At 36.8% G+C, this 24,117-nt stretch overlaps 1 protein-coding gene across 1 annotated transcript in view; it reads left to right on the forward strand.

Moving 5' to 3' along the window:
- LOC132127456 (probable E3 ubiquitin-protein ligase HECTD4) overlaps positions 1-22,004 on the forward strand; it is an 89,688-nt gene extending 67,684 nt beyond the window's left edge. Inside the window, exons 54-76 of the mRNA XM_059539343.1 lie at positions 70-197; positions 1,714-1,874; positions 1,966-2,147; positions 2,959-3,164; positions 4,660-4,790; positions 4,951-5,156; positions 5,362-5,541; positions 5,649-6,973; positions 8,433-8,640; positions 8,734-8,957; positions 9,308-9,453; positions 9,909-10,012; positions 10,117-10,240; positions 11,151-11,341; positions 11,428-11,574; positions 12,451-12,570; positions 14,041-14,196; positions 15,347-15,450; positions 15,570-15,791; positions 17,749-17,915; positions 18,875-19,070; positions 20,486-20,708; positions 21,585-22,004. Coding sequence (XP_059395326.1) covers positions 70-197; positions 1,714-1,874; positions 1,966-2,147; positions 2,959-3,164; positions 4,660-4,790; positions 4,951-5,156; positions 5,362-5,541; positions 5,649-6,973; positions 8,433-8,640; positions 8,734-8,957; positions 9,308-9,453; positions 9,909-10,012; positions 10,117-10,240; positions 11,151-11,341; positions 11,428-11,574; positions 12,451-12,570; positions 14,041-14,196; positions 15,347-15,450; positions 15,570-15,791; positions 17,749-17,915; positions 18,875-19,070; positions 20,486-20,708; positions 21,585-21,721 — 4,988 coding nt within the window. The 3' untranslated portion in view covers positions 21,722-22,004. The remainder of the gene's footprint in view (positions 1-69; positions 198-1,713; positions 1,875-1,965; positions 2,148-2,958; positions 3,165-4,659; positions 4,791-4,950; positions 5,157-5,361; positions 5,542-5,648; positions 6,974-8,432; positions 8,641-8,733; positions 8,958-9,307; positions 9,454-9,908; positions 10,013-10,116; positions 10,241-11,150; positions 11,342-11,427; positions 11,575-12,450; positions 12,571-14,040; positions 14,197-15,346; positions 15,451-15,569; positions 15,792-17,748; positions 17,916-18,874; positions 19,071-20,485; positions 20,709-21,584) is intronic.
- Positions 22,005-24,117: the final 2,113 nt, after the last annotated feature.

Consider the following 24,117-nt stretch of genomic DNA (forward strand, 5'->3'; position numbering starts at 1 on the left):
TTTTAGCATGAAATGAAGTTTAAATGAATTATAATTCAACATCTCTCTCTCTGTCACTGTTTCCCTCAGGTTTGACAGTGGGCATCCGCTGCCCGGAGGGAAACAACAGCAGTAGCAGCACAGCCCTGCCCAAGTTTGCTATCCGGGGCATGCTGAAGACATTCGGCCTGCATGGAGTCGTGCTCGATGTCGACTCTGTGAGGATCTGCATCAGTCATATAAGGCTTTCCAAAAAATCTGTTTTGTTCATTTGTTATTTTGATAAAATGTAAAAAAATATAAAAAATATATATTTGAGAATTTGACCTTACTTAAATTTATTTTTGCATGTTCATGAGGATTGACTCTGGTATGCATTTGGTTTATTAATTATATTGATTATATTGATTATATAGATATTATTAATTATATAGATATATGAAGAGTTTGGTACCCAAATGCAATAAATCCATTTTGATTAATTTGAGTAAAAATTATTATTATTATTTTTTTTTACCAAGAAAGTGGCAAGATGAAAACCACTATGTTCTGTTTCTAACTTTCACATAGCATCTTCAAGTTATCATAACATTAAAAATTAAAATCCAATAAATCCATGATAATGTTTTTTCTCAAAATGCAATAAATCCATCGAATCAATATTTAAGTTATTTTTCATATTGAAACTGTTGAAAATACACAACATAGTAAGTTGATGCAGATATGACAGTCTCTGAACTTGGTCAATTATAATTTTATATACAGGCACTGGACTAAAAACACATTCATTAGTCATCACTTCCAACATAAATTCAGTGGGTCATCTTGTTAATGCTGTACATTAATTAAATAAATTAATTACAATTTTATCATGAACAAGAACAATAGCAACAATATCGCATCAGACCATAGAAATGAAAAAATGACATTCCCTTACATTAAACCTCCAAAAGTGCATTCATCTTCGCCATGTTACATTCATTTAGTTGACTAGTGCTATGTGCTGTATTAACAAAAACATAAATGGTATACACTGACAAGCTATGTAATATCCATGATGGAGATTTACCGGTACTATTAATCACAGAACGGCTTTACTGACGAGATGCGCATGACAATCACATGCGATTTATCATGCAGCCCTTGTATTTTTATTACAAAGTACAAAGTAGATGAGGAAAACTAGGATGCCAGGTGTAGAGGTCTAGAGTCTAGAGTGCTTGGAATGGTGCTCTGTGATTGGTTGAGAGGATATATCACATTCTGCTAAAAAGCGAGACTGGTGTTTGTTGCGGTTTGGAAAAATTTTGAAAACATTACCTATTAACTCTGCGAATATCGCAATTTTTATAAAAAAAAAAAAATAATTACTTTTCAATACCGACCAGAAACAATACTGATTTGGGCAGAATCTGCAAAAATACTTTTATAAGTATTCATGAATGTTGTTTTTATTTTGGCCATTTTGATTTTGATGATTTTAGGACGTAATGAGAAACATCCTTACACAACAAAAAATTTTCTAGTAAAATCAGCTGGTGTATTGATACTTGATGTATAAATACTTAACATTTAATAAAATTAGCATATATACTTATAAATATTTTACCTTTTTTTTCACAATGTTGAAATAGTCCATACCTGTTCTTTGCAGGTTGTGATAGCCCTTTATCCTCTTTTAAATGCACCTGCTTCAAACGAAACCAATCTCAATCTTGATTTGTGTGTGTTCAGTCCAGTGAGCTGGTGCAGGTGGAGACGTATCTCCGCAGTGAGGGGGTGTTAGTTCGGTACTGGTACCCCATTGAGACACTGGAGAGACCCCCAGCAGGGTCCCGCAGGGCTGCAGCAAACGGCTTGGTGTCTCTAGACAGCAGCAACATCCAGATTCACCGGTAATGCATTTAAAGACGCATTTCTTATCAATCTCCTTGTAAACAGCATATTTGATTAAGATTCAGCACTGCGTGTGTATGTGTGTTTCAGGGAACTTCTGCGCTGTGAAGGTGCTCTGGCGCGTCTCTACTGCCGCATGGCTTTACTCAACATCTTTGCTCCCAAGAGCCCTCACACATTCACACGTCTCTTCCACATCCCCGCCGTGCGAGACATCACACTTGAGCACCTGCAGCTCTTGTCCAATCAGCTGCTGGCTCCGCCTCTGCCAGGTGATGTCAGACCAATAATTTAAAGAACACGGGTTGCCAGCTTGTTTGATCCAATTTCCAAATTTACATTTGACATGTAAAAGGAACAGTTCACCTAAAAAATGAAAATTTGGTGAAATGCTGCATTGCATTACTTGCTCATCAATGGATGCTCTGCAGTGAATGGGTGCCGTCAGAATGGGAGTCCAAACAGCTGATAAAAACACCACAACGATCCACAAGTAATCCACACCACTCCAGTCCATCAGTTAACATCTCATGAAGCCAAAAGTTGTGTGTTTGGAAGAAACATCCATCCATCATCAAGGTGTTTTAACTTCAAACCGTTGATTCTTTGGATTCAAAATATAATCCATGATCCATAATAACGCTTCCTCCAGTAAAAAGAAGTCTTCAGATTTCTCTCCTGATCCATGTTTTTCTCTGGATGAAGTATTATAGATTGTAGACTAAAATTTAAAACCGTTTAAAACGTCTTGATGCATTTGTTCCTAATAAACACACAGAGGTTAATTGATCGACTGGAGTTACTTGTGGATTATTGTGATGTTTTGGACTTTAATTCTGACGGCACCCATTCACTGCAGAGGATCCACTGCTGAGCAAGTGATGAAAAGCTACGTTTCTCCAAATCTGTTCCTATTAAGAAACAAATTAAGCTACGCTGGGTGTGGTTTCCGCAAATTTTAATTTTGGGGTGAACTTTTCCATTTAATACATACTAGAAAAAAACAAAAATAACATAAAATGACTGAAGTGCATCCATCATAATAAAACTCAGTATGTGTTGATTTCCCTTTGGCGTCTGTAGATGGCAGAATCAGTTCAAACTCTATTCTGCTGGCTCAGTCCGTTCTCCACGAGCTGCAGGGCGAGAGCTGCTCCCCGACCGAACTCTTCTATCAGGGGAACGCTCGGAGCATCGGCGAGTGGCTGACGGTGGCCATCAGCAGAGCCCTGCATCAGGGCGAGGACAGCCTCCTCGAGCTCACCAAACAGATCTGCTGCTTCCTGCAGGTGATTTGTGTCCACATCACTCTACAGGATATCTGATTGTCTTGAAAATTTTGATTTTTATACAAATAAAAGTGATTGGCAGAAAGTGGAGATCAGTATTATGTTAATATCATTGATATACTAGTTTTTGTTAATATTTTTGTCTCTGTCTTTCTGTTAAGTTTTAGTGTTTAGGCAAGGCAAGTTTATTTATATAGCACATTTCATACACCATGGTAATTCAAAGTGCTTTACATTAAAATAAAACAGGAGAAATAAGAAAAAAATAATCACAACAATAAAACAAGAAATTGTAAAACTTTTGAAAATGGTTTAAAATGTATTTGATTATTTTTTTCTTATAATCTTTAATTCTTACATGAGAAATGTTGGCAATGAGCTGATTTTTTTTATGGTTTTAGTTTAGTTAACCGTAATAAACCGTAAGTTAAACATTTAGCAAGAAAAAAAAAACGTCTCTAAAAGGAATAATGAGAGAAGAGCCTTTTAAAAATAACAAACCTATTATTTCCCTCGTAATATATATTATATATATTATTATATATATATTTATAATTTAGATATTTACAAATTTTTGTAGCATTTTTATTACTACATTATAATACTGATTGCAAATTAAACATTATATTTTGTCATATTTTGTATTTAAATTTATCCAAAATAGAAAGTGCACTTTTGAGCTGTTTTGTACTAAAGTGTGTTAAAGGGTTAGTTCACCAAAAAATGAAAATTATGTCATTAATGACTCACCCTCATGTCGTTCCAAACCCGTGAGACCTCCGTTCATCTTCGGAACACAGTTTAAGATATTTTAGATTTAGTCCAAGGGCTCTCAGTCCCTCCATTGAAACTGTGTGCACGGTCTACTGTACTGTACTTTAAGAAACATAGTCCTGGAAGAGCTCTGTGGTCTCAAAGTATTCCTTGGGTCATGTCGACAACGTACATATCAAATATCTTATAATAAGCTGAACCTCCTGTCGTCCGTTTTGATTTATGTTCTTATCCTACTTTTTTGCACTTCTCATCAAGCATTGGTCCAATTTTCACCGAAATTGATTCAGATTCATCTGCAGACTGTGCTGACAAAAAGTTATGGATTTCATGTCGATAGACGCAACCGTTTTCGTACAGCGCCACTATGAACTTTAAGCATTTTGTCAAAATGACTCTAAGGCTATATATCTTCAAAGCTTTGACATACTGACACCAAACTTTGTATGTGCAATAGTCACCTCACACTGAGCATTCCACACCAATTTTATAACAGCGCCACCTACTGGTCAAATGTGATAAGCCAAAAAATCCTATTACTAATTGTTGTTTATTGTTTTCAAGCCATTTTGCCTAAAATAATCTTAAAACGGTTTTAATTACTCATTCCTGCCGTTCGTCTGAAGCTTGCTTCTGTAGTGCTTGGCCCCGTTATTGCTGCTTGCAGCTATATTTATTATTAGTCATTGTGGTAATGCTTTTATGTTTGCTGAACTTTCAGAGCACTCCAGAGCAGTTCACGCTGGAAGAGTTTCCCATCACAGAGTCCAAGGTCAGCGTGGACGTGAACTTCCCTGGGGCCGCGTTTGTGGTCGTCTCTTGCAAAGAGAGTCAACTCAGCTGCCGCAAAGAGTGAGTTTCTGTTGATTATCTGACAACACAACATTAGGCAAGTTTTCTCTATGACCTGTTTTTGCGTCATGCTTTCATTAAGCAGGGAGTTTTGCAGGGTAAGACTACTTATTTCAAAAAGAGCAAGAAAAATGTTTTGCATGTCATGTTTTTCTCTTAGCTCCTCTCTATATAAGGCCCCTTGGACTCGCTTAATGGTGTACGGACTTGGTCATAAGGTTCGACGAAATGGCCAGCTGAATCTGATGGAGGCAGTGTGCTACCCTCTGGATGCCTCTCCGTCCAATACAGGACTCACCCCTCCACCCACAGCCAACCAGTATCCCAGCATCATCATTCCCACTGATAAAGTGCATGTCAAACTAGGCACGTCAAATACATGTTACATTTGTACATACATTTTTGGATTTTACCTACTTAGAAGATTCTACTTGGTATGTTCTATATATATATAAATGTTTTTACTTGACTAAAATTGTATACCGTAGTGAGTTCTTTTTCTCAAGAATAGGCCGCATGCTCAAAGGCTAGTGTGACTTAGGGTAACTTCTTTTCTGGTCACTGTCTGTAGGTGTATCTCCTCCTCCTGGTGCAGTGCTGGTATTGCACTCGTTGCCTCCTGAGTTTCCCTTGGCTATGGCCTTTGCTGAACAGCTGCTAACCTACACCATAGGCGAAACCACTGACCACTCTGAGGATGAGCTGGACACTGTGCCCAGTTCTGTGCTTATGCAGGTTGTAGAGTTGCTGGGTAAGAAATGAACATTTATTTTCCCACAAGGATCAAGTAAAACATGCTAGTAAAACTTCCCATGGAGTTTCTTTTTTCAGCATCACACTTGCTGTATCTGTGTTTAGGTGGGCTTCTGTGGACCACCGATCTTGCTCCATGCATCAAGGAGATGATCTTCCACTTGCTTGCAGAGCTTCTCCGCAAGATCCACGCCTTCGAGCATTGCAAAACCCCCTCGGGGCTGTCTAGCCACATTACATTGCTTCTCAACCCTTGCCTAACAGTCCTTATGGTTTTTCAATCCGAGCTACGAAAACTTTATGACCACGAGACCCAAAACTGGGGGTCAGTTAGCGGAGGTTCCTGCACTTCCGGAACGGGCAGCAGCGGATCACTTGCGCTCATCACCGAGCGGAGCCGCTTCTCAACCTACTTCCACGCCCTGATGGAGGTGTGTCTGGCAGTTGCCGAAGTGACTCTGCCGCTCAGTACAGGTGCGGGGGCATCGGTGGTAGGCATCCCATCGTCTACAAGTGCCACTAACTGTAGCGATTCCTCATCCTCTTCATCATCCTCTCCGGCCCAGACGCCCCAAAGTCCAAGCTTGCTTTCGAAGCGCAAAAAGGTGAAGCTAAAGCGCGAACATGCAGGGGCCACAGTTGCATCAGTCTCAGGAAAACATGGTTCTGGAAGTGGAGGGAGACCATCAGAATGTGACAGCGCTTTGCTAAACATGGCCGGAGGGAAGCCAGAGGACATGTTGTGGTTTCACCGTGGGTTGACGTTACTCTTGATTTTACGACACCTTGCTAACAAGGACCCGCAAGGTCTGGGCGTCACTGAAGATGCAGTTGCAGATGCTTGCCAAGCCTTGGTTGGCTCCACCGTTCACAGTCGTTTGCTCGTGCTCTCAGGAATCCCCACTCACTTGGAAGAATCTGTGGTGCGAAATGCAATCAGAAGGGCTTGCAACGCACACGGCGGTCTCTTCAAGGATGAAATCTTTATTCCGGTTCAGGAGGAGGACCCTAAAAAAGCCAAAGCTGAAACTTCAGGTATTCCCCAAGATGCAAAGCGAGGTAGCACTGCAGGAACCCTCAACAGCAACAACGCAACGCCAGCAATGAGTGCCTCGGCTTCAGTGAGCCGGACATCAGGATCCAGCTCTTTACAGGGAGCTTCCAGGGCTTCCAGTGAGCTGCTGGTGAACCAAGAGTTGGTAACCCCTCAAACAGCACCTTCCCAACCACAAGCACCGCTGGATCCCCACACGGTGTCCAGTCAGGAGAGTCTGGATGTGTCTCTTTATAGCACTGGAAGTCAAGGTAGTCTCGGCAGCATTGGTGAGCAGTTGGATAGTGTTGCGACGTCAGTCTCTGATGGGAGCTCCATGTACACAGACATCCATGCCAGTGTGGCACGACCAATCAAAGGCTATGCTGTCATCGAGGTGAGTGGGACCGGCAACAGTAATGGTGTTTACAAGCATCTTAATTACTGTTGTTCATCCTTAAATTAGCATTGTTTTTATTGATATGGTATGCCATGCTCATGTTTCAGATTAATTTATTTTGACATGCACTTATATCCCTTTTGCTCATAAGCACATCATAACAGATGTTTGTCCATGTTCATTTTATGGAGAAGTATGACTAACTGAGAATGCACAGTTTCTGTGCATGTGTATTTAACAACTGTTATGTTTCAAGGTCAATATATTGGCTGATATTTGGCATTTTTTTGTAATTATCAGTATCTGTCACGAACGTACACAAAAAACAGAGAGATCCAATTTGCTGTGTTTTAGTAGGAGAATCCAAATAATCGTAATCCAGTCAGGCAAGAGGTCAATATACACAAAAGCAGTCCAAAACAAGAAACATGACAAACACTAGGGAACACGAAAAGCAGGGTGACATAAACCAAGGACTCCATGAAACTGATAGAAACAAACAGGGTATACATGGACAGGTGAAAATGATGAAAGTGGGAACAGCTGAGTGCAATTAACAGGTGGCAGTTAAAAGTGATGAATCGGACAAAGGCTTGTGTGCCCCTCCATATGGGGAAGTGAGACCACTAGTGGACACCCAGGGATACACAGACCAGACACTGTGACAGTATCAGCCTTTAGGTTTTTCCAAGGCCGATATATCGGCTGGTATTTAGCCTTTTTAGTGATCAGTTTTTGCCAAAGCCGATATATCGGTTGGTATTTAGCCTGTTTTACTTGTCAGTATCAATTATCAAGTAATCATCAGTCTTATTTTTTTATTAGTTACTTTGGTTTACCCTACAACTTTAGATTTCTTGAGACAAGTTAATTGATATCCAGTTTTAATCAACTGTTATTTTGCAAGACCAAAATAAATTTTGCATATCAATCGATATTTGGTATTTTTTAATTATGGGTTTCGGCCATTAGGTTTTTGCCAAGACTGATATATCGGCTGATATTTGGCATTTTTTTTAATAATAAACATCGGTCATTATGTTTTTTGGGGGGTGTGGGAGGCTGATAAGCGTCAGAAGCAGGACTTTTATTTTGACAGTGCTGAGAATACCAGTGCTTGCCACCTAGTTTAGATTAGATTCAACTTTATTGTCATTGCACATGTGGGAACAAGGCAACGAAATACAGTTGAACCTAGCTGTACAAAACATGACAAATTATTTAAATATGCTTAGAACTTTTTTTATCAATTTGGCTAAAAGTTTTTCAAACTCTTCCTACTGCATTCACCACATCTTTACCAGATTTTCAGACAATGATAAAACACATCTAGAGCACCCTTGCAACTGCATAGGAACCATTTAAAACACCTTTGCAACACTAGTAACACTAACCATTTTGTAAAAGAAATTACATACTAAATAATATATATTTCTTTTTTGCTTTTGTCTTATAGGTAAGGGCACGGGCCCAAGTAGAGAAGATTCGGGCAAGTCTTTTTAACAGCAGTGATCTCATTGGCCTTTCCAACCTGGAAAGAGAGGAGGAGCTAATGGAGATGACCAATGAGGAGATCCTCACCGCCTCCAGTGTAAATCAGAGTTTATTTGACACACAAGGGAGTTCAGTCCTAGAGGAGTACTTCCTTGATAAATCGATCAGAGGTTGGTTGATTTCGTTATCATCAAATTTTTTATTTTTTGTTTATTCTATCATACTTTTTTGCTTTAAGTTGATATTATGTTTTGTTCTTATAGGAGATAAATTGGTTCCTGAAGCACGTGATGTGCTGACAGACATCTTTAAGAGCTGCATTTATGCAGAGCAGGTGCTGAGCTCCATACCAACAAAACCAGTGAAAGTATCAGATATTTATCTGAGCAAAGAGCAGATGAACGCTCAGACACCAGGAAACCTGCTCCACGTGTTTTTTACACACATACGGCCGCCCAAGAAGGTGCTTGATGACCAGCTCATGCAGGTGAAAATCTTGGAACAGTAATTTATTATTATTATTATTAAATGAGTAATTTATCATTAAACATGAAAAAAAAAAAAGTTTTGTTTCACTACATGCACATGGTCACTTTGAGTCTTCCACATGCATTTTGCAAAATAATAATTAAGTATTAACCGTTATTATTAATAATCAACAAAAATAATGATTATTGTTATGAAAATGTCAAAAAATTGACATACCTAGTTGTAATCCACACATATGTGTTACTATTGTTTTTTGTTAGCATCACTTTTAAGGCCATATTGAAAGGACACAAAGTATTTGACCGGACCAAAGCAGGAATGATTAACCTTTGTTAATTGCACACGTAGATTCTCCGTAAATATGGCACAGTAAAGGCCAACAAGAACAAGCATAGCAAGGCAGGCAAAGAGCAGCACCAGGGCAAGGTGGTCAGCACAAAAAGACCCATCACCAAACCCCCGGCCAAAGAGAAGTCCACGCTGAACAGTGTGAGGTGAGTGTAGACTGCCAAAAGATCAAATATCTTTTATTATTAATTTATTTAAATTATTTAACATATTGAATACAAGCATCCCTTACCTTTTAAATTTTAAATAACCATTGTTTTTCATTTGAAATATATAAAAGTAGTTAATCTGCCACCATAAGATGTAAAGTAGTACCAGTGCTATTTTATGCATTTTTGAGATACTATATTTTTTTTGTTAATAAAAAAATACTATACATTTTTTAATTAGTTTTTATTTTTATATTTTCTGTTATCATTTAATTGTTCTATTCATTTTTTTAATCTGAAGGTGTAGTTTTTATATTTATTTGTATTTAATTTTCAGTTATTTAAGTAATTTAAGATTTTTTAAGATCAGTTTTTTTTTTTTTTTCCCAAATAACAAAAATGATCTTTTTAGTTTTAGTGGACTATGATATTCCTGCATGGTGTTTTTCCAGAACTGTACTAAGTGAGAAAAAAACAGTCCTTAAGCCAAAATCTCCTGAGAAGTCCAAACCTGATGAAAAAGACCCTGAAAAGTCTCCCGCCAAAAAGCTTGAAGGTTCATTCAATGCCATTCTTGATTTCTGAATTTATTATGAAAACATGACATGAATGAATGAATAGATTGGTTTGAGTGGAGGCTGATAAACCTCTGTCCATCAGTGCCAGAAGAGAAGTTTCTGACCCTGGAAGGTTTCCACAAGTTTACTCTAGACAGAGCCAAGCAGGATATCCGCAGCGTTTGGAGGGCGATCCTGGCCTGCGGTTATGACCCACACTTTGAAAGGTTTGTTAAAAGGAAGTCATTGTTTAGATGATCGATCTTTGGTGACACTACAGAGAACAAGCACATTTATAGTACTGAATACATGTGTAATGCTCAATAAATTAATGAAATAATTAAATTAAACCACACAATACATTCATTAAACACATTAGAGACAAATTGGATGTAGCTTTGTAGTTATTGACAAGTTATTTACGAAGCTTTTGAAAAAGATTGTTTTTAAGAATTTGCATTATTTCTAAGTTTCAGCTTAAAAACAAAGGAACACGATAAGAATATTCTTCATGTTTTTTTTTTTTTTTTTTTGGTAGTGCAAAATATTTGTATGTTTTTTTTCTTAAGTAAGAAAAGAGCAGTTAAGAAACATTTGTGACTCTGGAGCACAAAACCAGTCTGAAGTAGCACAGGTATATTTGTAGCAATAGCCAACAACATTGTATGGGTCAGAATTATAAAAAATGTATGCCAAAAATCATAAAGATATTACGTGAACATCATGTTCCATGAAGATATTTTGTAAGTTTCCTACCATAAATATATCAATCTTAATTTTTGATTAGTACGCATTGCTAAGAACTTCATTTGGACATTTTTTTTGCACCCCCAGATTTTCAAAGTTGTATCTCGAACAAATATTGTCCTCCTAACAGACCACACATCAATGGAAAGTGTATTTATTCAGCTTTCAGATGATGTTTAAATCTCAATTTCAACACTTAAGACTGATTTTGTGCTCCTGCCTCACATTGTATTCTTGAGAACAAACTACTGTATGCTTCTGCAGGTGTTTCTTGTTCTGGCTTTCAAATAAACTAGAGATTTGATTTTGGGGAAAGTCATTTTAAATGGCTAGAATAATGACTGCAACTCTCTGAAGTTCTTAATGGTGTTTTTTTTTTTCTTGTTTCAGATGCACATGCATCGACTCCCGACACGCTCAGAAAGCCAGTAGAAAATGGACCTTTGAGAAGGACTTTGCGTTGGTCCAGTTTGCTAACCGTCTGTGCCGACACCTGGCCATCACTCCTGCCCGCCTGCATCCTCATGAAGTGTACCTCGACGCCAAGGACACCGCAGACCCCCAGGTCACCTGCTTGATAGGCGAGTGCATCTCCATGTTCTGCTGTTAGATCTGGATTGTGAGATGTAGAGTCAGCATGACTCTGAAGGTGACTCTGATCACACAGGCGTTCCTGTGGAGAGTTTGCGTCTGCGCTTTGCTCTGCTGCAGTCGATCAGCAGCACGCTGGAGAGCTTCTTCCTGCCGTTAGTGGAGCTGAGGCTGACACAAACCTATCAGACCAGCATCGCGGCGCTTCTGTGCGAGGCCAAAGGTCAGCCATCGATACACACGCACACTTAAGACACTGCTCAGGGTTGATTCTTTACTAGCTTTATAGAAGACTACCAAAAAGTACCATGTTTTTTGGATAGGCTGGGGAATCTATTGAATATTTGTGATTAGTATTATTTTCTTGGCAGTATGCAGTGAAGCAGCTTTGTGTTTGTCGTAATGATTTATTTTGAACAGTCAGTTTTCCATTGAATTGTGTGGCTCAAATATGTTGACAGAGGTCCTTGTGTGACATTTTACATGCTCTAGTAACATGGTGATACCATAGTATTCGTTTAAGTGCTTTGGACAAGCGTGTTCACGAATGTTAAACGTTAAAAACCACTGTATATTATTAAAATACCATGGTATTACCATCTGATACCATCGCTGTACTAAATGACACGCGAAGTGCTTCACGATAAAGGTGATTTCTCACTATATTTCATATATGTAGGATGATTTGATATATTTTTGCAAATAAAATTGACAAAATAATTGTCTAAATTCCCTTGAGGAAAAAAGTACACTTTAGCGTGCTTTCAAAAACAGCATTTATTACAAAAATAGTAGACTTTAAAAGAATATACTTAAGTGTGAACTGAATGTAATATTTTCAGTAACTCAACCGCACATTATTGTTCACAACGTCTAGGGGTTGTGCGAGAAAACACATGAAAAATGAAATAAATAAAATGTTATTTAAGCTAAACTACACTCTGCTAAAGGAGATGTGATGTGTGAGGTTAAGAAAATAAATAAATAAAACATAAACACACTTAACTAACACCAGCCAAAAGAAACCAGTAACACAGGCATCTTACTAACCACACTGTCTAATAAACAGAAATCCTGTTTCTCTCGATCTCTTCTGCAGGCCTGATTTTTTACGACACCAAAGTGACTTTTATGAACCGGGTGTTGAACGCAAGCGTCCAGCGCACAGCAGATCACGCCGCGCCAGAGATCACGCTCGACCCGCTGGAGATAGTGGGAGGTAAACCAGAGACACACAGAGCTGGGGAAGTTACTCTTAACAGTAATGCATTGCAGTATTAAGTTACTCCCTTAGAAAGTAACCAGCGTTGGGAAGGTTACTTTGGTTACAGATTAGAAGTCACCCTGTTTAAAATGTAACAAGTAGTGTAACTATTTCAGTTACTTTATTCAAGTAATGTAACTGATTACATTTTGTTACTTTTTTCAAATTGGTAAAGTTCTAAAACTGTCACATTTAAACCATGCAGGGTTAACTTTACAGGGACATTCTGAAGTTAAATGTAGATTTAAAATCATTACAAAGAATAATAATTTAATAGCTAGGATACTGTTTTTGAAATCAAGTCTTTGAATAGTTAATCTTGCAACAGCAAAATAAAGCATATACATAAACCCGTTATCGAATAAACACGTGTCATATCCTGTATTCCTGTTGCTGTCAGTTAAATCTATATGTGGATGTGTGTGAATAAATATTATAATAGTTATCATTTTCATAAGAAACTGTAAATTAATTAAAACAAATTCTCAGTTACTGTAACTGATAACAGCTACATTTATTTTGTTATTAAATAAATCATTATGTTACGTTTTATGGAAAGTAATGCGTTCTGTTACCTTTTGAGTTACTTTTCAAATCTGGGCTGGCTTGTTTATTTATTTATGTTTTATATTTTTGGTAATTCTATTGTTTAATAAAATGGGATTAAATACATAAAGGATATTTGTGTTATTAACCACTTAATTTTTGCAGATTTGCGTCATGTTCAGATTTGATACTTATTTGAAAAAGTCACTTAGATATTTACTTGTAAATAAAAACGTAACAATTCACGATCGGAAAAAAGTATTCGATTCACGATTATATTTTCTCATGATTATTTTTAACAAAATGCAATTAAAAAGGTGTCCTTTTACTTGGCTATTGCTGCATGTTTCTTTGTGAAATTTAAACATTTTAATTTTAAAACAAACCTTAAATCAAATAAGTCACACACAAAAAATATATATGTATCTTCATATAAACAAAACAAGGCTTTGTCTGTGCTCTTTCCATTTTAAATAAAAGGGCAACCACTGCATTTTAATCACGATCCAGACAAAGTTGCAGTGTAGATGCAACATAAGCAGCTCTTAATCTAAATCAGATTGTGTAATTTCCAAATCTGAAGCAAAAACAGAATGGTTTGACTTCAGTTTTGTGAAACTATACATAAACATATGTGAAGGAGAGAGCAGAAGCTCTGAATGAGACGCAGAGTCACTCTCTGACAGCAGGTGGCACTCATGAACAGCAGCAATACAGTGTTTACAGCCGTAAACAAAGCAGAGCTGCTCTTATTAACACTACCTTAATATGCATCGTTCAGAGGCTCGATGGAAAGAAAATATCACGTAAACTTCTCTAAAGACAGTCAGTATGCTCTGTGTGTCATGGGGTGTGTTCACTCCGATCTGTGTCCCGCAGGTGAGACGCGTGCAGCAGAGAACACGTACTTCTGCCAGGCGGCGCGTCAGCTGTCCTGCGTCCCCTCGTCTCAGCTGTGTGTGCGGATCGCCAGCGGAGGAGACCCCACCTACGCGTTTAACATCCGCTTCACCGGGGAGGAGGTCCACGGCACCAGTCAGTGTCACACCAGACATCACAGCCCTTCCTTCTGTGTGACTCACAGCTTTCCAATTCTACTATTAATGCTATAGCATTAGATAACATTTTTAGCCTTTCTATTCCTATATATGGTTTCAGTTTTAATTTTAGTTTGTTTTAGTCATTTTGTTATGGGGTTTATTTATTTTAGCTTTAGTTAACTTAAAATTATTTGATTTCAGTTTGATGACAGGGCAGCATTCATAGCTTTTGTTGTTTAAGTTATTCATCTGATATTTTATTTCAGCTTCATTTCCATTAACAAAAAAATATATATTTTTTTTTAATATAGTTACAGTACAAATAACAAATACAATAAACATAACGCTGGTTGTGGACAAAATGTCAAAAAAAAAAATTAGCATGTTTTAGTAACTTTGGTTTAAATTGACAAAAAAAAAGTTTTTTGTTTGTTTTTTTTTTGTTTGTTTTTTTTTTAGTATATATTATATTCTAAATTTACTAAAATATACTCTAATATACTAAAAAATCTAGAATGTTTTTGGATTTATTTTATTTATATTTTTAGTCATTTTAGTAATTCAACATATTTTATTTCTGTTATTCAGTACATCAATTTCTAATTTTCATTGAAGTCATTCAATATTTTCCCTTTCATTTGTCATTTAGTTTTATTTAATTATAACAATACTATTTGACAAGTAACTAATAGCAGCAGCACTAATAACTTAACTGTTTTCAACCTTTTTATTTTATTTAGTTTAAACTTTCCTTTTCAAGTTTGATGCGGTCACAGATCATTAGAAATTAAGGAATTAATTTAATTTCATGATTTTATTCTCTCGCAAAAAAAAGGCTATCATTAAATGATTAAATAATGAATTTTATAGTTATATTTTCTATTTGTTTGTTTATAGTGTACGAAGCAATAAAGCAACTGTATTTCCACCCTGCTCAATATTATTTGGGTAGTATTAGTGTTTTGAAAAAACGAGTATTTTTTCATATTGACCAGTTGTAATCTAAATTATTGTAATCGCTTGTAATTACAATTGTAATCGCTTTTGACATTTCTGTTATTTCTTTTATACTTTGCATGGTTTCAGTTAATAATAACAATAGTCTGAATCCGGTTTACATGCTTCTTGCTTGTCATGTTTCTCAGGCGGCTCATTCAGGCATTTCTTGTGGCAAGTCTGTAAGGAGCTGCAGAGTTCGGCGCTCTCTCTTCTCCTCCCGTGTCCCAGCGCTGCAGCAAATCGCAATAAGGTGCACCTGCATGTTTGATCTGCTGGATTTCACAGCGTTTTTCCTCCTTCCTTCAAGAGCTACAGGATGATTGCCCATGCTCTCAGCTTGACTCGTGTGGGTGCGTGTGTGTGTTGCAGGGGAAGTTCATTCTGACGCCGTGCCCCATCACTTACGCAGAAGAGCAGCTGCTGAACTTCTTCGGCCAGCTGCTGGGGATTGCCATTCGGGCGGATGTGCCTCTGCCTCTGGATCTGCTCGGATCCTTCTGGAAGGGTTTGGTCGGGGAAGCACTCGACCCAGAGTCTGACTTTCGAGAAGCCGACCTGCTCACATACAACTACATCAAGAAGTTTGAGAATGTAAACATTCATTAATATTATAGAATAAATAGCCTCCATTATCCTGAAGCTAAATGTGATTATTTTCTGTCTTTGGAGGGAATGTAATGTGACACATCACATTGCTCTTCTCATCCCAGGATCTTCAATTCTGCAGATCCCTTTAATACTTTTGTGAAAAGAAATGCACTTAATTGTATTGAATGTGCTCTTGTTGAGTACTTTACAATTGTATATATATATATAAACTGTACTGGAGATCAGAGTTCTTTAAGATCAGAGTTCTTTAAGATCAGAGTTCTTTAAGATCAGAGTTCTTTAAGATCAGAGTTCTTTTAGATCAGAGTTCTTTAAGATCAGAGTTCTTTAAGATCAGAGTTCTTTAAGATCAGAGTTCTTTAAGGTCAGAGTTCTTTAAGGTCAGAGTTCTTTAAGGTCAGAGTTCTTTAAGGTCAGAGTTCCTTAAGGTCAGAGTTCCTTAAGGTCAGAGTTCCTTAAGGTCAGAGTTCCTTAAGGTCAGAGTTCGTTTAGATCAGAGTTCTTTAAGATCAGAGTTCTTTAAGGTCAGAGTTCTTTAAGGTCAGAGTTCTTTAAGGTCAGAGTTCCTTAAGGTCAGAGTTCCTTAAGGTCAGAGTTCCTTAAGGTCAGAGTTCTTTAAGGTCAGAGTTCTTTAAGGTCAGAGTTCCTTAAGGTCAGAGTTCCTTAAGGTCAGAGTTCTTTAAGGTCAGAGTTCTTTAAGATCAGAGTTCTTTTAGTAAACTGAAACTAAAATAATAAATATAATAAAAAAACATTTTAGTTACTTGAAATTAAATAAATGGTAATTGAAATAAGGCAACATTTCTAATTTTCACTTTATGTACTTAAAATAACTAAAATGTAAATAATTACAATTAATATGAATACATTTTAATTAATAAAAATTAATAAAAAAAAACTATTTAGACAAACAAAAATACTAAAAATGAAAAACACCCAACAAACTTACTAAAATTATAGCGAAAATTATAACAAAAAATAAAAGGAAAATGGAAAATATAAATACTGATCCAAATAGCAGTATTGTTTTTATTAGTTCAATGTTAATAAAATAGCTCTGCTGCAGATAATATATTAATGAAATAAAAGGCCACTTAAGTGACTTACAGAGAGACACTTTCATGACTGTTTCTGAACACACTTAAGTACACTTTTAAAGAGTTACCTTTGTAATAGTCAAGTTTAATTTACATTTTATATCATTGTTTTAATAATCTTTTAAAGCAATATAAAATGCTTTCAAGAAGTACACTTATCTGAACTTCGACTAACATAGTAAATCAAGTACTTGATTAAAATCTGATATCAGATAATAAGCTACTGGTAAAATTATAAAGTTAATATACTCTAAATGTACTTAATCGCAGCTTCATGATAAATGTGTAATTACTAATTCATTTAAATACATGATATTCAAGTTTTAACAGAAATGCTTTAAAGTATATTTTAGTTTGGTAACACTTTATTTTAAAGTGTCCTTGTAACTTGTACTTACTATTATAATAATAATAATAAATTATGTATCATTACATACAAGTAGCCCTAACCATGTAGCAAATACAAGTAGTTAATTAATATTACTAATCAGTACTTAAATGTGTAATTACACTGTAACAAGGACACCTTAAAATAAAATGTAACCTTTAGTTTACCATAAATTGTTTATTTTTTAATTAGTGAACCATAAATTATAAATTATAAATAAAAATGTACTTCCTTCCTTTATAAGTAGGTCATAAAACACTCAAAAATTCAACTAATTGCATTTTAACTTAAATTTAACTGTAATACATTGGCAATGCAATGTAATTAAGTGTCAGAAAGCATTGATTGGGTTCATGCTGCATTTTAAAAGGATGCTGGTGTACTTCTCTTTCACAAGTGTATTCACTTCCTGCTTTGGTCCTGAACCTGTTGTCTTGTTCTCGTATGGTCACAGTTGGCCGATGAGGCGGAGCTGGAAGCGTTGTGTGCTGAAGTCTCGTCCCAGAACCACATGGGCGAGAGCCCAGATACACCGAGCCGTCCCTGCTGCACATTCACCTACATCACCATGACTGGAGAGGAAGTGGAGCTGTGCCACGGAGGAAGTGACATCGCCGTCAGGTAGGAGACATCGACTTGAAAAAGATGGCTGTAAAAGAACATACCACATATCATAGTCTGTTTCATGCGAATCCACCTTTTTCAAATCTCATTGCATATCAGAAAGGCATTTATCATCAATAAAAATATAGTAAATAATCATAAAGTTGAAAATAAAATATTGGGTAGGTCTAAGGACGGCTTCATTGTCCCAATAAAGTAGCATCCATTTAATAATTGAATTAAAATTAACATTTACACTCAGTATGTTATTATTTTATCCTGTTTTATAATACCGTTTTACATTACATTGAATGGGTCAAAATTATCTCTTTCTTTTATGCAAAAAATCATTAGGATATTAAGTAAAGATGGCGTTCCATGAAGATATTTTGTAAATCTCCTACTCCTAATTCTGATTAGTAATATGCATTGCTAAGAACTTCATTTGAACAAGTTTAAAGATGATTTTTTTTTTTTTTGCAACCCTCAGATTCCAGATTTAGTTGTATCTTAAACAAATATTATCCTATCATAACAAACCAAACATCAAGCTTATTTATTCAGCTTTCAGATGATGTTTAAATCTCAATGTTGAAGAATTGACCTTTATGGCTGGTTTTGTTCTCCGGGGTCACATATTTCCACTATTTAAAATTATTAGTATAAATAGCAGAAAATCCTGATATTTTTACATGGTGTAAATAGCACATTGCCATATGCAATTTGCTCTTAGTGCAAATAACCACTGCCATATTTTAAAGAATGTAACCAAACTGCTGACGGTAGCCATCGACTTCCATAGTATAAAAAAATGAACACTTATCCCTTTCATGTAGCTTAAGTTTTACTTTATATTAGACTCAAAAATGCATGTACTGTGCTTATTGCAACATGGTGAAATGCTGAGTGCTTCTTAAACGTGTTATTAGATTGTTAGTTGATCTCTAATGCATGTAGTTGTGTGCGTGTTTGTTCAGCTGGGAGAATAAGGACGTGTATGTGCGAGCGGTGCGAGATCTGCGCCTGCGGGAGCTGCAGAATGTGGAGTGTATGTCGGCGGTCCGCGCCGGTCTGGGCTCCATCATACCCCTGCAGCTCCTGACCTTACTGAGCCCCGCTGAGGTTGAGATGCGCACCTGCGGCCTGCCGGACGTCAACCTGGAGTTCCTCAAGGTCTGACAGTCAACCGCTCAACTCGCTTTCCTGTGACTTCATTTCCAGCGTTGAGACGTTACCGCTTGCCTTCATCTTTGTTGACTTACTTGTAGTCCCTCGTGAAAAAGTCACAAAAATGAAATTTTCTATTAACTTACTCACCCTCAGGCCATTTGAGACATAGGTGACTTTTATCTTCAGTTGAACAGTACGGAAGGTTTTTAGCTGAAACCGTTATCCTTGGGGATCCTTAAAATACAAGTCAGCAGTTACTGTCCCTGTTAGAGTCAAAAAAGCAGATACAGGCATCATGAAATAAATACCCATGGTATTAACAATGTGGTCTTATGAAGTGAAATGATTGGTCTGTGCAAGAAACTGAACATTTATTACCTGTAATAATGAACAAACAGTTCAAAGTGAATTTTTAGTGAATTACAGTTAACATTTGAAATGCATCAAAAAAGTTGTCCTAAGACAAAAAGGGATTTGTTTAACTTTGATGGGAGGTTTTGATTCGCTTCAAATGTTGACTATTATAGTTGAACCTGTTCAAAAAATTAAACTGGAGCATCTGAAACAGTTTGTGTGTACAACAGCACACATCTACAAGTTACTCAATCAAAACTCACTTTCAGATGACTGACAGTCACTCAGACTGGAAATGAGCCGAAATAGCGGCGTATCTGATCCTGTGATGAATGAATCATTCAGCGCTCCAGTTCCTCCAGCAGTCACTGAACTGAGCAAACAGTTCGACTCGGACCGAAGAGCAATGAGCCGCTGATATGAGCTTTACACATGTAAAACATCAGTTTACAGCATATACGTTAAGTGATTGTGTGTTTACATAAATAAACCGGTAAGCTGTTATTTGAATCAGTTCGTTAAAACAAACTGTCCAAAAGAACCAGTTTGCAGAAAAGTATGGTATTTCCCCTTTTGCCTAAGGCTCTGGATTACAGGTTATAATATTATAAATAATGTTCAGTTTCTTGCACAGACTGATTGTTTCGCTTCATAAGACCTCAATATAACGTCAGGAGCCAGGGGTGTTAATTTTGTGTTGCCTGATGTGCTTTCTTTGACTCTCAATGCACCAGTGGCCATTGACTTGCATTTTTTATGAATTTCCCCAAAGACCAATTCACCTAGAAAAAGAAGAAAAGTCAGCTACACCTTGGATGGCCAGAGGGTGAGTAAATTAACAGCAAACGGGTGGACTCTCCCTTTAAGCCCTAACTAAGTGGGTCCAAAGAACTGTAAAGTTCTAGAGCTTATTGCACTTAATGTATATTGAAACTGTAATGCTTTTAAATTCCATTTACATGCAACTGACTGTACATTATGCCACTTTTTACACGTTTGCTTACCAAATTGACAACAGAACTTGTTACCCAACCGAACCTGTTCTCCTGATCCCGTTGATCCAGGCTCACACCATGTATCAGGTGGGACTGATGGAGACGGACCAGCACATTGAGTTCTTCTGGGCCGCGCTCGAGATGTTCACGCAGGAGGAGCTCAGCAAGTTCATCAAGTTCGCCTGCAACCAGGAGCGAATCCCCTTCACCTGCCCCTGTAAAGACGGCGGCCCCGACACGGCTCACGTGCCCCCCTACCCCATGAAGATCGCTCCCCCTGATGGGGCAGTGGGTGAGTGTCACACATTCATTGTTGACTTGATCAGGGTCAGAAATTAACTAATAAAGTTACATTTGAACTGTGTCATCAGTGCAGTTACAGTGCAATGCAAGAGATTTATTTAGTGTTGTACAACACTTTAGTGATCATAACTGGATTTGGGGAACATTCATTACTTGCCTTCTGTATATAGTTTATTTCCAATTTGAATAACCATGCTGCTAAACTATAATACAGTATTAATTCATAAGGAGTTCTCAGCTTGTTTTATCTTTTGCCATATGAATATGATGTGCTTTTTCCCCAGATATTGACTTTTTTATGCATTCTGTTAATCATCATTATTAATAATTCTTATTATCACTGAAACATTGTTGATGGTGACTATTTGTTTTACAAAATTTAAAAAAAAAAAAAAAAAAGTACCACTTTTACAGCTTAGTATGAAAGCTTTTTTCCACCATTGAAATAAATAAGCAATAGAGTTATGAATAGAATTTAAAAGGGTAATTGTGACTTATCTCAGACAAAAATGTGAGAATTGTAAGATATAAACTCACAATTGTCTTTTTTAAATTCTATAGCGTAAAAAAAAATCTTCCATGGCTTTGAAATCATGCAAATTGACAACAGAGAAAAAAAAAATAATGGTAACTGTGACTCATTATCCCTGAAAGAAATATCAAAATGGTAAGATATAAAAAGATGCAATTTTGCGTAAAAAAATCATTTTATGGAAATAAGCTTCATAGCTGTGAATCTTAAGTAAACTGACAATAGAAAAACTGTTCTTAAACATCTTTTCTTAAAACACTATTGGCCTAGAGTATTTAAATAAAGTTGAATTGTTCTGAAGCTATGAACTCTTGGTGTTTCCATCTGTTTCAGGTTCACCAGATCTGCGTTACATTCGTGTGGAGACCTGCATGTTCATGGTCAAGCTGCCGCAGTACTCTTCCCTCGATGTGATGCTGGAGAAGCTGCGCTACGCGATCCACTATCGTGAAGATCCTCTCAGCGGTTAAACCTGACTTCTCAGATCCCCGTCGAACACACGACCATAAGTGACTACTTCAGCTCTCACTTCTTTTTCAAGAACAGACATGAAGGAACTTGACTAGCGTTTGCGTGTGTTTGACGGAGGGGTATCAGTTTGACAGCAGCTTGTGATGGTGAAGAGAAAGCCACAGTTTTATCAAATGACCTACATGTGCTGTTCATTGACAAATGTGAAGGAAATGGCACTGTAACTGTTTTTCTCCCTTTTAAACATTTAATCTCTCTCTCACTCTCTCATTTAAGATGCATCTTTCAGTATACATTTGGGGTGAATCTCACGGAACCTGTCCAAGAACATGTCCAAAAAAAAAAATAATTGTACCATGTTTTTTTTTATTTTATTTTTTAAAAAGAAAAATTTGCAGATTCTCATTACCCTAATGCTCCTCAGGATTTTATTTAGTTTTTGCATTTTTACTCAATTCTCAATTTTTGGTTATTTTTTGGTAGCCTGGGAAAACCCAGACTACTTCCGGCGAATTTCAATTCTCTCTACAGAATAGTCTGGCAAAGAGGACTATCTAGCTCGTTTCTGTGCCGCCGAAATCGCGGCACCAATCAGAAACGTTGAGGCGGGGTTTACACGATGACGACAGCGCAGTGACGGTAAAGCAGATTTTGTACATTTATAAAGATGGATGCTGCAGAGGAAAATTCGTTCGAAACTTCTATCGCGTCTGTTTTAAGTGATTTAAACTTTAACTTTGCGTTAAAACCCGAGCAAAGAACCACACTTGAAGCCTTCATATCTAAAAAAGATGTTATCGCTGTCTTACCGACTGGATTCGCTCTGCATATGTCATCTCCTTCATCGCTCTGATTGGTTTTAGGTCTATCCAATTGTGCCCAGAGGCATTTGAACGAGGTCCGTCGGTGACGCCCCTTTAGAAACGAGACGTCTAATAGGCTTTGCCAGACCCTAACTCAGTTTCAACTGAAAAGGGTCTGGTTTTAACCAGGCTAATTTTTTGGCTCTTTGTTTTTTGGCTTTTTCCCTCAATTCTCATTACCCTAATGCACCTCAGTTTTTGATTATTTTTTTGGCTTTTTCCCTCAATTCTCATTACTCTATTCACCTCGGTTTTTTGGGGGGGGGTTTGGCATTCTTTTTTTTGGCATTTTTCCTCAATTCTCATTACCCTAATGCACCTCAGGCTTTTTTTTTTTTTTCATTTTTCCTAAATTCTCATTACCCTAATACACTTCAGGCTTTTTTTCTCAATTCTTATTACCCTAATAAACCTGATATTAATTGTTTGCGTTTCTTGCAAATTGTCATTACCCTAATGCACAGTTGTTTTTCTATGTGTGGCATTTTTCTTAAATTCTCATAAACTATACATTAGAATAATGAACCTGATTTATTTTTTATTATTATTTTTATATATTATTTTCCCTTTATTCTCATATAACTATATATACATGATATGCTGTTGTTTTGTTCTAAATTGACCAGGCAATACACCTGGCATCTATTGTGTAATTAATTATCAAGAATGTAATGCCAGAAAATCTCAATGGTCTTATATTATACTTCATTTTCCTTGCGCTAGAGTGTGTTCTTGACAGGTTTTACGAGGTTTACCCATTTAGAGACTTGAAAGGGCTTACTCTCTCAATGATTCAAACTCTTCAAAGAACTGTTGAAGCTACAGTCTCTGTCTGGGAACTACAAGTACGCATGTGATCGAGCATATCTAAGAATTTGAACTATAAACGGCAAGACTGCTTTACAACACAAATATCTGCCTATATTATTAAAGATAAATCTGCTGTTCAGGTCTGTAACTGTGCAGAAGCAAGCTATAGTAATATAAAGAGCGCTGAACTGTATCCATTTATTTTCTGAGTGGTCTCCAATGTGGAAAATGTTTGCTGCAGACTGAATACCAGATCCTCCCTGCCATGCTCTTCAGTTTGGAGCGGTGCTACATTTATGGTCTTGTTTGCCAAAGTAACATTCATCCTTGAATGCTTTTAGGTTGCAGGTTTCATTTCTTAATGGCACTGCTGCAGTCAATTTTATTGCTTATGATGGTTGATTTTGGACCCAAAACTCTAGTGCATGAAAATCTCCTTTAGAGAACCCAACATTTACAAATCGCTTTAGGTTTTTTTTTTTTTTTTTTTTTTTCATTATTTAACCCCCTCCCTCCCAAAGAGAAAATGTTTTTAACAGCTAATTTAATTTTGTTTACATTTTTAAATTCATCTTTTTGGTGTCTTTAAAGATAACACTTTTTTGGAATTTAAATATAAACCAGATCTTCTTTATAGGATTTCCTGATCTTTCGGATGTAATTTCCTGGTGAACCATTTAATGTACAGCCATCATTACAAACACACTTGATGCCACCATAGA

Source organism: Carassius carassius, chromosome 3 (assembly GCF_963082965.1).
Source record: "Carassius carassius chromosome 3, fCarCar2.1, whole genome shotgun sequence".
NCBI classification, from domain to species: domain Eukaryota; kingdom Metazoa; phylum Chordata; class Actinopteri; order Cypriniformes; family Cyprinidae; genus Carassius; species Carassius carassius.